Source organism: Caenorhabditis briggsae (genome assembly GCF_000004555.2).
Source record: "Caenorhabditis briggsae complete genome, chrV, whole genome shotgun sequence".
NCBI lineage: Eukaryota > Metazoa > Nematoda > Chromadorea > Rhabditida > Rhabditidae > Caenorhabditis > Caenorhabditis briggsae.
The window spans coordinates 18,776,471-18,791,546 of NC_013488.2; the positions used below are offsets into that span (position 1 = coordinate 18,776,471).

The 15,076-nt window shown below is 40.5% G+C and overlaps 4 protein-coding genes across 4 annotated transcripts; 2 read left to right on the forward strand and 2 right to left on the reverse strand.

Annotated features, from left to right (window-relative positions):
- Positions 1-58: 58 nt before the first annotated feature.
- On the reverse strand, positions 59-2,948 carry CBG05551 (the record flags this gene model as incomplete). The annotated part of the gene is made up of 7 exons (XM_002638477.1): positions 59-237; positions 287-778; positions 827-1,001; positions 1,643-1,814; positions 1,862-2,070; positions 2,254-2,571; positions 2,847-2,948. 7 exons carry the CDS (start codon positions 2,946-2,948, stop codon positions 59-61), a joined length of 1,647 nt encoding a protein of 548 aa, XP_002638523.1.
- Positions 2,949-7,309: 4,361 nt separating this feature from the next.
- Cbr-amx-3 lies at positions 7,310-9,233 on the forward strand (the record flags this gene model as incomplete). The annotated part of the gene is made up of 4 exons (XM_002638478.2): positions 7,310-7,324; positions 7,371-7,672; positions 7,854-8,517; positions 8,973-9,233. The coding sequence occupies 4 exons, from the start codon at positions 7,310-7,312 to the stop codon at positions 9,231-9,233; spliced, it is 1,242 nt and encodes a 413-aa protein (XP_002638524.2).
- Positions 9,234-9,714: 481 nt separating this feature from the next.
- Cbr-cyb-3 lies at positions 9,715-11,396 on the reverse strand (the record flags this gene model as incomplete). The annotated part of the gene is made up of 4 exons (XM_002638479.2): positions 9,715-9,814; positions 10,026-10,948; positions 11,216-11,310; positions 11,354-11,396. 4 exons carry the CDS (start codon positions 11,394-11,396, stop codon positions 9,715-9,717), a joined length of 1,161 nt encoding a protein of 386 aa, XP_002638525.2.
- A 540-nt stretch (positions 11,397-11,936) lies between these two features.
- Positions 11,937-15,017, forward strand: CBG05554 (the record flags this gene model as incomplete). Its single annotated transcript, XM_002638480.2, has 4 exons — positions 11,937-12,205; positions 12,256-12,562; positions 13,176-13,475; positions 14,598-15,017. 4 exons carry the CDS (start codon positions 11,937-11,939, stop codon positions 15,015-15,017), a joined length of 1,296 nt encoding a protein of 431 aa, XP_002638526.2.
- Between the last annotated feature and the right edge of the window lie 59 nt (positions 15,018-15,076).

The following is a 15,076-nucleotide window of genomic DNA, read 5'->3' on the forward strand; positions in this document are numbered from 1 at the left end:
CTGTGAATCAATTATGTACATCTATCCAGTATTTACACATATTAGTTTGGGAACTTATTTAGGTCGCCAAGGCATGCTTGACTTCTTCCGCAAACTCCTTTTCAACTTCTGCAATGGAAGCGACAGACATCACCGCAGCTTCACCTAGAAGACGTCGGAGCACTGTACCACATGCAGAACGGGGCAGGAATTGGGTGATGTTGATACGAACCAGATGCTTGTACCGAATAACACGTTCTGAAACTTTGACGATGAAGGAAGGTACTATGAATTCCAAAACTCTTACTGTTCACATAGTCCTTCAAATCCTCCTCTGTCGCTGTCTGCCCCTTTTTGAGCACCACAAAAGCCACTGGCCTTTCTCCAGACAACTCATTGTTGATTGCAACCACCGCTGCTTCCTCCACGGCCTGATGAGTCAATAGAAGGGTCTCAATCTCTTTGGGAATCACTTGATATCCAAAAACCTTGATCATCTCCTTCACCTTATCCACAATATAGATATTCTCATCCTCGTCAAAGTATCCAATGTCTCCGGTTTTTCTCCAACCATCTATGAAGTGTTCTTCGGTAGCATCTGGATTGTTCAGGTATGGTGAGTCCGCTGGCAGACCTTTTACACAAATTTGGCCTTTTTCTCGTGGTCCCAACTCTCTTCCAGTAAGCACGTCGAGAATTTTCAACTCGAGATTCGCGGCAACCTGACCGCAAGAGTGGGTGAATTCGGTATCGTCGTTGTAGTTTCGAGAGATTAAGCCGACCTCTGTCATTCCGTACGCTGCAAATTCACATTCGAATTCAGATACGTTAAGATAAGAATACATACTCTGTGTAACTCGTTTGACAGATGGGAAGCAATCTGTAAACTCATCGTAAAGCTCCTCGGTGACAGCGTCAGCTCCAGTGAGCACCCACTCCAAACTGTCGACGTTATACTCGTGGTTTTCGGTTTCAAACATCATAAGATTCATGAGATATGGAGTGAGATGAACCGAGCGGATCTGGAATAATCGATGAAATATATTTTTGGACCAACTAAATTAAAAATGATAGAAGAATCCAAGAACTATAAAATGATACTAATTGGGAAATTGTATCTTGTCTATGAACCAAGTTACAAGCCACAAACTGTCGGAGCTGCACGGTCACAGCTCTAAAGCCTTGTATCATTGTATCATTGCGGGCCCTGTCATAGTTGTTTTAGAATCAATATTTTTGCACTTAATTAGATATGATAGAAGAACTCAAGAACTACAAAATGATACTATTTGTAATACTGTATCTTGTCTATGAACAATGTTACAAGACTTTAAAGCTGGGACCCCGTAGCTCCGACGGTTTTTGACTTTTAACTTTGTTCATAGACAAGACTAAGCTATCCAAACAGTATCATTTTGTAGTTCTTGAGATCTTCTATCATATCTAACTTTGTTGGTCCAACAGAACTAGACGAGCACTACAAAATGGTACTATTTGTAATGCTGTATCTTGTCTATGAACAAAGTTATGAGGCTTTATAGCAGGGCCTGCGTAGCTTCGACGGTTTTTAGCTCGTAACTTTGTTTATAGACAAGATACAGTATTCCAAGTAATACCATTTTGTAGCTCTTGACTTCTTCTATCATATCAATCAAAAACTCACTCGATATCTTTGAATACATGTCATGAAAGTGTGCACACAGAAGTTCTTCTCTGTCACAATAGTCAATCCATTGAGAAGTGCACAATACATCGCGTCCAAACCGCATTGCTTGTGAAGTGGAATCATGGTCAAGGTGTGATCTCCCCGCTTGAATTCTGTATGAACAGTTGGGCTGAAGAATTTTGAAAACTTAGAAATTTAAACAATTTTAAAACTCACTTCCACATGACCATTGTCTTGGCTACCATGATTCGATGTGTGGTGGCTATGCCCTTTCTCTTCCCATGGATTCCACTGGAATAAGGTAGGTAGACGATATCGGTCTCCGGATTGATTGAATGATATGGAAGATCTTGTGCAGCGGCAAAAGCCAAGTCGTCGATGATTGGATAGCCATTGGCACAGTCGCGGGTGCCAGTGCAAATGATCTGAAACGCTCTGATTGGATGCCCCAACTTTAAACCAATACAGCTCATTTTCGGTGAAAGATACCAAGAAATGGTAAATTAACAAAATGTTGCCGGTATTATGATAAACATTTTGTTAGTAAACCGTTTTTTGGTATCTCTCAAAGTGGCCGAGATAAATTGGCTTAAAGTTAAAATACTCACTCTGTACTCTCTGTTCATGCACTTCATCAACTTTTCAATCTCCCGAAGTCCCAATGGATCGGAGAACACAAATCTGGATTCACTCTCCCTGACCGGAAACTGCATCTCCCATTGTTGAAGCTTGGGACTAACGATTTGAATAGCAGCACCTGCCATTGAAACGCCCAATGAGATGTAGATGGCGGCTGGCGACCAATCCATAACCAGAAGGACGACTTCACTCTTCTCAATTCTCATGTACATTAAAGACTTGGCGATGAACTCTGCCTTGTCCATGACTTCTTGAAATGTGTACTGTTGGACAGAGTCGTTGTCGATCTGGAAATTTGGAAGGGACTTGCTGAAAATTCGTTGGGTTAGGGTTAGAGCGCTAAAGCGAAATGTTTGAACAATTAAAAAAGCTCTTCACGCTAAGCTAGCTAAAAGCTTGCTAAGCTAGCTAAAAGCTTCCTCAGCTAGCTAAGAGCTCGCAAAGCGTGTTGAAAGCTTTCTAAGCCAGCTACAAGCTTTCCAAGCTAGCTAAGAGCTTGCTCAGCTAGCTATTAGCTTGATAAGCTAGCTAATTTCTAAATAATTAGGTTTAGAAAACTCACAATTGCCACATCATCTTTGAACTTTTTCCACTCGTCAAACAAGAAGTCATGGAAGGTCTTGTTGGGGATTTCCAGCTTTGGAAGTTTTGATTTGATGATCATTTTTTGTCTGGAACACTTATGTACCTTGGGAGCCAAAAAGAAAGAGAGAGAGGGAGAGAGAGAGAAGCCGTAAAACCAGGTAACATAACTCTCAGCTCAATTATCTCGGTACCTATGAGAGATATAAAAAAAATCAAACTGATAAATTGTTCATCATAACATGAAAAATGTTTTATCAGTTTACACATTTCCGATATCCTTTAAAGGAACCGAGATAATTGAGCTCAAACTTGAGAGTCTGACGGCCCTTCTATTAGAGGTTTTAGACAAATGTTTTGCGACCAACCGATTCCGCAAAATGCCTAACTGACTATGTGACACTACCTCTATATTTTCACACATCACATAAACAACAAGGGCACACAGAGAGACACATGAACCAGAAACAATACATCAGACAGAGAACCAGAGAAGCGACCCTGGGCGCAGCGAGAGAGTATCGAACTTGTGAGAGACGCGGACGTTGAAAGAAATGAGAAAAAGTGATTTTTCAAATCGTCGAAACAGGAGTAGAAGAGATCATGAAGAGGGCGGTGACGTCTTCTCTCGGTGTGTGATAGGAGAGTCTTTGGAAGAATCACAGATCACCTCTCTTCTTTTTCTTGAAAAATGACAAATTGAGTACTTTGGGGTACAATAACATGCCAGAATGAGGAGGAAGTATAAAGAACTAGTTCTCAGGGTGATTTTTCTGAAATTTCTTCTTTTTCTTAAAATAGAAAAGTTGGTCTATTTCATCTCAAAATAGAAACGTCTGTCTGGAGTAACTCCAAACTCTCGTGGACCCGAAAACTCAATTAAATTAATCCAGAAGGAGGAAATTGAAGTTGCGTTGAAGACCCACGGAATAATCTTTATCTAAAGAACCAATCCAATTGTCTGCCTATATTTAAAAGTGTCAACTGATAAGAGTGAAAGTAGCCTACAGACACCATGTACTCTGGTTTTCAATCATTCATAAAAACAATATTCTACAAGATTCCATTTGAAGGGAGGAGAAGGAGGAGAAGTTGAAAATATAGTCAGTCAACTGATTTCAGCGACTTGTGACTTTTTTTTTTTTGAAAATCGGAATCAAGAATCAGAAGAAAGATAGAAAAGGGCCAGGGATTCTTTAAGGGCAAGATGGACGACACTTGCACTTGCAAGGACCACCTATAGGTTCACTTCGAGCTCAATTATCTCGTTTTCTTTAAGGATATCTGAAACATTTCAATTGAGAAATTATTTATCATAATATCAGTAGCATTTTATCAGTTTACAGATTCATGATATCTCTAACAGGAATCGAGATAATTGAGCTTAAAGAGTCAAATTGGAAATCCCCAAATAATTTTTTTTCCAAGAAAACAGTATCACCCAACATAGTTATATAAAGCCAATCATCTGATAAGACTCCTATTCTAGAAGTGTACACTTCTCTAATCATTGGCCATTTTCCATTCCTACCACCGCCAAAAACGATAAAATCAGAACTATTCTGTTCTGTTCGCTTTTTTCGACAGTTTGAGGAGTCAACAACTACTCTAATAAATGGTCAGTGAACAGGTTTGCTTCTATCTATCTGATCTTTGATTTACTAATTTTTTGGTTGGGGGGTGTCATGTACAGGAGGCGCCCGCGCCTGTATGTACTTTGTTCTGTAGCAAGGCGTCAACAAGGTTTGAAATTAGCATACTGTTGGTTTTTGGTCTCGTTTGATAAACTGTAAACGAAGGGTTTTGAGTTAATTAGGTTTAGAATTACCAGGATCTGCCTATGCTCCGCTATACAGCCGTTTTGGACAAGTTGCGATCGAAATCTGACCATAAACCGCCATAGAGCCGTTTTTGGCAAATTTCCAACCACAATCTGTTTGGTCGAAAATGAGTTTTGGAATTCATAGAAATTCAGAAATTCAGAAATTCAGAAATTCAGAAATTCAGAAATTCAGAAATTCAGAAATTCAGAAATTCAGAAATTCAGAAATTCAGAAATTCAGAAATTCAGAAATTCAGAAATTCAGAAATTCAGAAATTCAGAAATTCAGAAATTCAGAAATTCAGAAATTCAGAAATTCAGAAATTCAGAAATTCAGAAATTCCATAGCCTGCTACACATCCGTTCTTGAGCAATTTCTGACCAAAATATGTCCATGGCCCGCTTTACAGCAGTTTTCGGGCATTTGACGGTCAAAATCTGCCCATGGCCCGCTATTGAGCCGTTTTTAGGCATTTTCAAACCAAAATCTCCTCATGGCCCGCCATACAGCCGTTTCTGGGCAATTCCCAAACAAAATTTGAGCATGGTCCGCCACACAGCCGTTTTTGGGCAGCCGAGGTATTAGGAAGTTGCTAACTAGCTAAAAATCTAGATTCTGAACTCTAGAGATCCATGATCCAAGCCGTCAAAGCCGCCAAACAAAAAAATCCATCAAAATATTTTTGGTTCGTTGGATCAGATCATTAGCACCAATTACCAAGTGATCAGATCAACTAATTTACAAAAAATAAAACTTTTTGTTGCTCTTTCTCTTCATCCACGAAAAAAACGCGGCGGCGAGAAGAAGAATAGAGTAACAAATAGACAGCAAAAGCAAACAAAATGTTTTCTGCGGCATCTGACTTTGTTTTCCCCCCATCTCTCTACCATTTTCCTCCAAGGAGAAGGTCATAGATCAACAACTGGGGTGTTCCTCCCAGATTGTTGATTTTCCAGAAATTTTTCGACGATATATCGAAAATAGATGGCATGAGGCATCATTGACACTGGATTTCAACATAGGAATTTTGAAATACTATACTGAAATTTGAGGTCATCGAATGTTAATAGAGGAATGGGGTCCAGAAGAAAAGCACTAGTAGGATGTAGAAAAAATCGGGAACTATAAAAAGTCCGTTTCGTGTAATGCAGAAGATACTTAATGGTATTCAACTCCCGTATAACTTGTATTAGAAGAGCCCCCTACCTCATAACTTTGAGCCAATTTACCTCGGTTCCAGTAATAGATATCAAAAAGTTGTCAACTGATAAAACGTTTGCGATATCATGATAAACAATTTACTAGTTGACAAATTTTTCATATAATTTACAGGAAATGAGATATATGGGCTCAAAGTTGATGACTTGTGGCTCTTACAGGTTTCCCTGGGAGCTTCCAGTCAAATTGCTTAGTCCAATGTGAAGGATACCTAAAGGTGTTAAACGAACAAAACTTTTATGTCAAAATTAGTTTCTTGGGCGGCGAAAACAGGCACTTTTCATAATTTTGTTTCAAAATTGATCTAGAAACACTGGTTTAGAGAAACAAATCGGAAAAAAAATGTCGTCAAGTCTCTTTTTTAGAGTTGCCAGGATAGAAGATGTTTCCAGTGGATACTACACATTTGAATGCCAGCAAACAAATTTTAAATTTTTTTTTAGAAATCAAGCATTACTGTAACACTTATTCTAGAAAAAAACCTTACTTTTTAAACCCAGTTATCTCGATTCCTGTGAAAGATATCAAAAAACTATCAACAGATAAATTGTTTATCATGAAATCACCTAGATTTTATCAGTTTACAAGTTTTTGATATCACCGATATCAGCCGAGATAAATTGGCTCAAAGTAAGGGTGCCTTGTACTTGGCAAGTCTCATCAGACCTGGGAAGGATATTGCCATGTAATTGGTCTGAATTTAGAGGGAATTTAGACTTTGTCATTATTACTTTTATTTTTCTCTCCCCGAAAAAATAACCATGAGAAATTCCACACCAACAACATATGATTCATCATCTTCGTCTTCCTCTTCTGATGCTAATTTTTTGTTTTTTTTCTTCTTCATTTTTCTCTTTCCTCTTATTTATAACTCTGCGTCTCTGAACTTTTTTCCTACTCTTCTCGGTTTTTTGCTCCGAATCCACTAGAAAATCCCTGATTTTGTACGCGAAATGTACTTTTTGTGAGAATAAAAAATCCCCTTTACACACCGTTTCTAATTTTGATGATATTCGAAGATTTTCTTGTAAAAGAGGTATGTCTTGTTTAAGCTCAATTATCTCGGTTGCTATAAGAGTTGTCAAAAAATTTTCAATTGATAAAATATTGGTGATGTTCTGATAATTAATTTATTAGTTGACAGATTTTTAATATCTTCTGAAAGAACCGAGATAATTGAGCTCAAATCACTCGTCGAGGAAGGGCTTCTATTAGAGCTCCACTAGACTTGCCCTTTGAGCTCAATTATCTCGGTTCCTATAAGAGATAACAAAAAATAGTAAACTGATAAAATATAGGTGACATTATGATAAACATTTTATCTGTTTACCACTTTTTGATATCTTATGAAAGAACCTAGATAATTGAGCTGCTCAAAGTTTAGGGTTTGGGTGAGCGCTCTATGAGAGTCGTGATGGTAATTGTCGCCGTTTTTAAACTGCCGTAATTTCCCCTATTTTCAGCCAAAAATCTGTATAATCGGCGCCGGATTCGCCGGACTTCGTGCCGCCCGTCACTTTGAGCAACTCGGCCTGGACTACCTGATTCTTGAAGGTTCGGATCGGGTCGGTGGACGTGTCTACCCATTCGAATACCAAAATGGATACCTTCACCATGGAGCAGAATACGTTAACGGGTTGGATAATGAGATTTATGGAATTGTGGAAAAGTTTGATCTTCTGGACAAGGTTCAGTCTAGAACCAAAGACTTGTGGATGTTGGATGAAGAAGGGATCGTAGTGGTTGATGGGGAAAAGGTTGAGGAGTGAGTAGTCAATAACTTTGAGCTCAATTATCTCGATTCCTGATAATGATATCAAAATTTTGTAAACTAATAAATTGTTTATCATAATACCAGAAACATTTTATCAGTTGAAAATTTTTTCATATCAATTATAGGAACAGAGAAAATTGAGTTCTAAAATATACGATGAAATTTTTTCCAGAGAAAAGCTGAAAATCTTCCGGGGATTTGTAACTTCTCTCAATGAGCTTCTCTACCTCAAATCTCAAGAACCCAACCAAGATTCTAGTGTTGAGGAACAAATCGAAGAGAATCTTCAAAAGTTCCTTTCCACTATTCCCCCTGAAGACCATAACCTATTCAAACAACTCTGTGGAATCTACAAGAACTATTTCCAAGTGGAATGGTCCAGTCCAATTCATGAACTATCCCTTTTCAACCTCTCCACCTGGGATGATGGCACCGATGACGAAGACTCTGCAGTTCTCAACGAACTCGGCTTCCAGAAGATTCTCGAAGAATTCCAATCCAAAATTCCCAAGGAAAAAATTCGACTGAACTCCCCAGTAACCAACATCGCTTCCGACGACGTTACAGTAACCCTAGAATCCGGAGAAGTCCTTAAATTTGATGTGATCCTGTTGACATGCTCTCTAGGATACCTAAAAGCCCATATGAAGACGTTGTTCACACCAGAGCTGCCACGTGGCAAGGTAGAAGCCATAGAGCAAATGGGCTTTGGGAACAATTTGAAGGTGTTTCTGGAGTACGAGTCGATTTGGTGGCCGAAGGAGATGTCGACGATAATGATTTGTTCTGAGGAGAAGAATTTTATGGTTTTTCAGCCGAGTTCATGGGCGGAGAATGTGATTTTTCTCGAAAATTCGACTGTGGGCGGAGCTTAGGCTTCGTTAGCAAAATCCTTGAAGGCACATTCAAAGGAGCATGGTCTATTTTCAAATTTCTTTGAATTTCACCGTTTTTAAAGCATTTTTGTTACTAGAAATCCGACAAATTGCAGAAAAAAGGTTTTTTGGTCAATTTCATCAATTTTGCATTTTTTTTTAAACAGTTTTCATGCTATTTTTGCGATTTTTGTTCAAAAAATAGTTAAAAATCGATGAATACCAAAACACTGAAAAAAAAATACTGTTTTTCATTGTTATATGCTATTTTTGTTTGAAAAAAAATAGTTTAAAATCGATGAAATTCGTCAAAATTCAAACATAGGTCATGCTCCTTTAAATGTGCCTTTAAGAATTTAGTCGAAGCTCCACCCACTTTCGTACTCAAATGCCGCAACGCGCACTGAAATTTTCAGATTCTTGTCTGCTGGATCGCTGGAAATGGTCCGAAACAAATCGCAAGCCTCTCCGATGCTCAACTCAAAACCCTCCTTGACAATCACCTCGCACGTCATCTGAAGGCGATTTGCCACGGGGAACCATCCAAACGAATTTTCCGCAAAAACTGGATGACAGATCGATTCGCCTGCGGCAGCTACTCGTATATTACACCCGGACAGTCGGGACCACAGGTTATTCAAACAATCGGAGAGCCTATTTGGAGGGCGGGACGGTAAGAAGAGGTCAACCGCGACGCAACCGCAACGCATCACTTCATTACAGGCTGTCCGTTTGTTTCGCCGGAGAGCATACCGATGAAACAATGTATCAAACGACGGTTGGGGCGGCGAGGAGTGGCCTTCGGAAGCCATAAGGATAGCTAACGCGTTTTTTGCGAAATAAATCTTTATTTGTTAACGAAAGGTGTAATGTGTTCAGAGTGATAATATATCGCAATTTGGGAATTTAGGAGGGGACTTTGAAAGTGATTTGGTGGGCCCGACGGTCAAATCAAGGCAATTATGGGGTGGGGAAGAGTCATCAGATTAAGGGGGATGTCGAGGGATTAAAAGCAAGTTTTCAAGAAAAAAAACTATGCACAAAAATATTACACCAATATAAATGTCAATCGTGGAGAGATTTAAATGAGTGGTAACAGGAGGGGATTGGGACAAAGATCAGAGGGAGGATTTAGAATCCAAGTGGTAAATGAGTAGGTTATGGGTAGGAGAAGACTGGAACTGGCGCGTATGTGTGGGCGTTGACGGCCTTCAGCGTATCCGGAAGGAATGGAATCTCGGCGACGTGGAAGAAGACTCTGGAATAATGGAATTGATTGCTAGAAAAAATCGGAAAAGCCGTCGACTTTGAGCTTAATTATCTCGCTTCCTGTGAAATGTAGCAAAATTTTATCAGCTGATAAATTGTTTATCATAATATCCCCAATGTTTCATCAGTTGACATAATTTTGATAACTTTCACAGGAATTGAGACAATTGAGCTCAAAGCTGAGGGTAAAGAAAACTCACTCATGAGAGTACTTCTGACGAACGCTGGCGAGTTGAGTCCACTTGGCAGTGACGAAGTGCATGATGTGATTCATGTGCTCCACGAGTGGATAGATCTCCTCACCAGTGAATCCCGAATACTTCTCCAGCACTGGATTCCACTCATACCTGTGATCCTTAGCCATCATGCGCATAGCCAAAACAAAGGCAGCGGCGGCTTGACGAGCCTGGGAGATGAAGGCGTAGTCGTAGACCATCAACGATGTCTCGAGAATGTAGCGAGCCATCGTCAACGATCGCATATCGACACGGCACACGCGTCCCAAGCGGCGAAGGTAGCGGTAGGAGAGTGGGGATCCAAGATCGTATCCGACGGTCGAGAAGAGGGAACGCTCCATGGCAAGAAGCTCCTCGCGAGTAAAACGGTCTCCGGAGAGGTAGATGAGGTCGTCGACAAGGGGTGGCGAGCGTTCGTCGTACTTGGCGGCGATGAAGATCGTCACGCAGGCGAGCTTCTGGATGGTGTTCTTGTCAACGTTCTTGGAGTTGTGCAAGAAGATATCGGTGAGCTTGACAGCGTTGTAAAGCGTCTCGTGGTTCAGCTCGAACGTCTCCTGAATCTCAACCATCCAGTCGATGAGAATCGCACGCGTCTTGACATCGATCTCTGGGTGACGAGCAAGGTATGGCAGCACTTGGAATTGAATCTCACGAGCTTTGTAGTAGTCGAAGATCTCCGGGGCGTACTCAGAGACACTGTCAGGGTTGTGAGCTTCCTCTTGGTCATAGTCGTAGTGGGGGCATGGATCTACGTAGGGAGCCTTGCCGGGGGCAATGTTCTCTGAGTCATCGTTGTTCGATGGATTCTTCTTGCCTCCTTGCTGTTCGCGCTTCGCCGAGTCTATTTTGAAGCCGGAGAGGTGTCCGCGAAGTTCCGTTAGTCCCTGGAAGAAAGATTAGATGACGTGGAAAAGTAGCAAAGCAATGCAACGCGGTCGCGTAGCGGCTCGGGAGCCAGCAGCTGATAAACACGTGGCAAAGTAAAGCAACGCGGTCGCGTCGCGGCTCAAGAAGCACACCGCATTGCAACACGCACAGCGTCTGAAAACATCTGAAAATCGCTACACGGCTCCAGAAGAATTAGCATAGGTGGCTAAGTGAAGCGACGCGGCCGCGTCGCGGCCTTGTCACGTGACGAAGTAGATGAATACCTTGCTCAGCTGCTTCTTGGCCACGGGTTCCAGTGGATTTTTCAGCGCATCAAGTTGCTCCGCTTGTTTTCGTTTTTGGTGTTGGCGTCCATCGGCTGAAAGACGTTTTTAGAATTTTCCAGAATTTTCCGCTCTTACCCGGTGGATCCACGTTTTTCGCTTGACTTCGGAGCATCATCATGATGCGCTGTAAACGACAAATTTTAGGAGAAAATTTTAGGAGAAAATGAGAAGATGAGAATGAAAATTGTGTAGAATGACGAGGAATCCGGAAAACGAGCGGGCTGGAGAATCGAAAAACAGAAATTTGCCGCCCGAGTGGTGACGATTGGCGGCGGTGGGAAATTTGAATTTCTCCCATGCGGTGGGGCACGTTTGCACCGCTTTTTGGCGAAATGTATCGATTTTCGGTCTAGGAGCAAGTACCTAGCTGTTAAAGACACATAATTTGTCTAAAATTGCCTAAAATCGTGGTGGAATTGTTCTTAGAAGCGATGAAAATCTGGATTTCAAAAACACTCCTGAATTAAGGCTAAAAATCGAAATTCAAACTTTCCGCTGTGTTTTTGTGTGTTCGCCAGAGCGCGATTGCTTTTCTCGACGAAAAAATAAAATATTTTTCTCATAGAATTTCACCGATTTTCAACCAAATTTCGAGCTCTTTTTGCAATTTCTTTCACTAATAATGTTTAGAAAATTTTTTAAATGTTTTTCCAGGTAAATGGATTGCTATGTAGGCGCCACAACCGGCGCACTAAAAGGAGCCCTTCTGAAAGATAACACCTTCGAAAACCTCAACGAAATCAAGTCGCTGGACCCGAAAAGCGACGAAATTACGTCGATGATTTGGAGTGATGAGCAACAGACTGAAATTCTGATCGCCCGGATCAATCGCGACCTCCAGTTGTTTGATATCGAGCAGAATGAGCAAGTGTCGATTCTAACAGTCACAGGAGGCACCGGAGCAATTAAAGGGCTCCATAAGACAGAGTTTGTAGTCAAAAAACCCTATTTTAAAAGATAAAAGTTGATTTTTCCAGCGAAAAAATCCTGACATGCGTTGAAAGCGGCGAGATTCAGATTTGGAACGATAAATCCGAGGTGGTGTTCGAGTGGAAGTGTGGTCCAGGTGTCGCCGTCATGCGTGGCTCGGAGGAGAAGCCAGAAGTCGTCACCGGCGGAATGAAGAATCTTCTGAAGACGTGGAATCTGGAGACGGGGCAACAGGTGTGGAGTGCGAGGAATGTGCCGCCCGATATGTTGGGATTGGAGATTCCGATTATGATCACTGATGCGCGGTTTATTCCCGGGCAGAATACGATTCTGGAGGCCACGAAGCTTCATGAGGTAGTTTTTTTTCATTTGTAACCGATTTCAGGCCCGGTACTGTGCATATTTATATAGAAGGTCAAAAATAGCTCTAAAATGGTCCAAAGTGGTCTTAAAATGGTTTAAAAAAGGCTGAAAATGACCTGAAAGCGGTCCAAAGTGATCTAGAATGTCTAAAAATCGGTCAAAAATGGCTTAAGATGACTGAACATTTGGTTAGAACCGTCAATTTTCTTCTCGAATTTTCGATATTTCTAGATTTTCATGTACCGTAAAACCTGTATTAGAAGGGCCGACTCTGAAATAGGGTCAACCACGGTCTAAAAATTGCAGAAAATAATCTAAAATTGGTCCCATATGCTCTAGAATGTCTTAAAATCGATCAAAAATTGCTTAAAATTACTGAAAATTGGCTAGAATCGCCATTCTTTGTGGAATTTTTGTCCTTTTAAGCCATTTTGACCGATTTTAAGACATTTTAGATCACTTTGATCAATTTTCAGCCTTTTTAGACCATTTTTGAGCTATTTTGACCCTATAACAAAGGTTTATGTAATAAAGTATATACTTTTTTAATGTCCCGGAGCCATAAATACAAGCCTGACTACTCTAAAATGCCGTTTCTTTCCAGATGCGCGTCTACGATCCACGTGCACAGCGTCGGCCTGTGAACAAGCTGAAATTCATGGAAAACCCGATCATGTGCACCTCCCTAACCAACAAAACCAATCAAGTCCTGGCCGCTAATTCGATTGGCGAAATGGGTTTATTCGACTTGAGGAGCAAAGTGCACCCAATGTGCAAGTTCAAAGGACAAGCCGGATCGATTCGCAGCATCGATGGCCATCCGACAATGCCGTTGGCCGCGTCGGTGGGCATTGATCGCTTCCTGAGGGTTCATGATTTGCAGACGAGGAAGTTGATTCATAAGGTAAGGATTTTCAATGTCTATTGCATCAAAATGTGTATATAGAAAATTGAATTTTTCAAAATTCCAAAAAAATCGGAAAACCTTGAAAAATCGCTTTTTCGGCAATTTGAAGCTAAAATTTGATGAATTTTGGCTGGAAATAGCTCAAGTTGAAAATGACCTAAACTAGGCTAAAATGAGTCTTTTTTTTGCTTATTTTAAGTCATTTTTAATGATTTTTAAGTCAAAATTGGTATTTAAAAAATCTGAGAACCTTCCAGAAGGTTCCAGAAACGGACGATTTTTCGAGGGAAAAATTGGTTTTTTCTCCGATTTTTTGGCAAGTTTTTTCGGTGTTCTTGACAGACGATTACTGTAGATTACTGTAGATTTTTTCTGCATTTCCACGTGATTTTCAAATTTATGTTCGAAGAAAAAAAACTACAGTAATCAGAACACCATCCCGTCGAATTTCAGACAAAAAAATTGGAAAAATCGAAAAAGAATTCTCAAAAACAGCTGAAAAACCTAAAAAGGTCTAAAAATTTTGCTTAAAAATGGGAGAAAAAAATCAATTTTTCTCTCGAAAAATCGTCCGTTTCTGGAAACTTCTGGTAGGTTCTCAGATGTTTTAAATACCAATTTCCACCTAAAAGTCATTGAAATGGCTCAAAATGCGCAAAAAATCACGAAAAAAAAGCTCAAAAACCACGAAAAACGACCTGAAAGGAGCTTAAAATGATTCAAAATGACTCAAAATAGCTGAAAATAGAAAGAAAATAGCTGGAAATATCCTGAACATGATCGGAAAATGACCCTAACAGATAGGCTAGGCTAAAATCGGTCTAAAACCATTCAAAACTTGCCTAAAAAACTTTAAAAAGACCAATTTTTGAAATTTTAGACGAATTTGCGAGATTCTAGACTTATTTTAGCCTAGTCTAGGTCATTTTCAACCAATTTCGAGCTATTTCCAGCCAAAATTCATCAAATTTTAGCTTAAAATTGCTCGAAAAGGGAATTTTCAAGAATTTTCATTTTTTTTGGAATTTTTCTACGTTGCTATATGATCTACCGCGTCTCTGGCGCTTCAAACAGATGGCTGGTGCGCCTTCGGCGCGACTTTAACGTTATCTTTTTCAGATCTACTGCAAAACCCGTCTCAATCGTGTCCTGCTCCGAAATGAGCTCTCAATTCTCAACGACCGAAAAAATGCGGCGAAGAAAGAAGTCGATGAGGACGAGACGGAGTACGGTAACATGACCCAGGATGGTTATCGGGATTCAGAAGACGAGGACGACGTCATCGAGGAAGACGACGTCTGGGATGTCATGGAGCCAGTGACGAAGAAGCAGAAGATGTCGGAGGATGACATTGTGGAGGTTCCAGTGGAAGAGGACGACGAAGACGTGCCGAAGAAGAATTTGAGAAAACGAAAAGTGATTCAGGAGGAGGAGATAAAGGAAGAAGTGGAGGATTCTGATGAGGCTGATGACGTGGCAGTGACGAAGACGCCGAAAAAAACGGCCGGGAAGAAAAAGGTGCTGAAAAAGAAGGCCTAGAACTTCTAGACTATAAGAAAAAGGCCTATTTTTGAATTGTTGATTTTTTGTTATTGTTG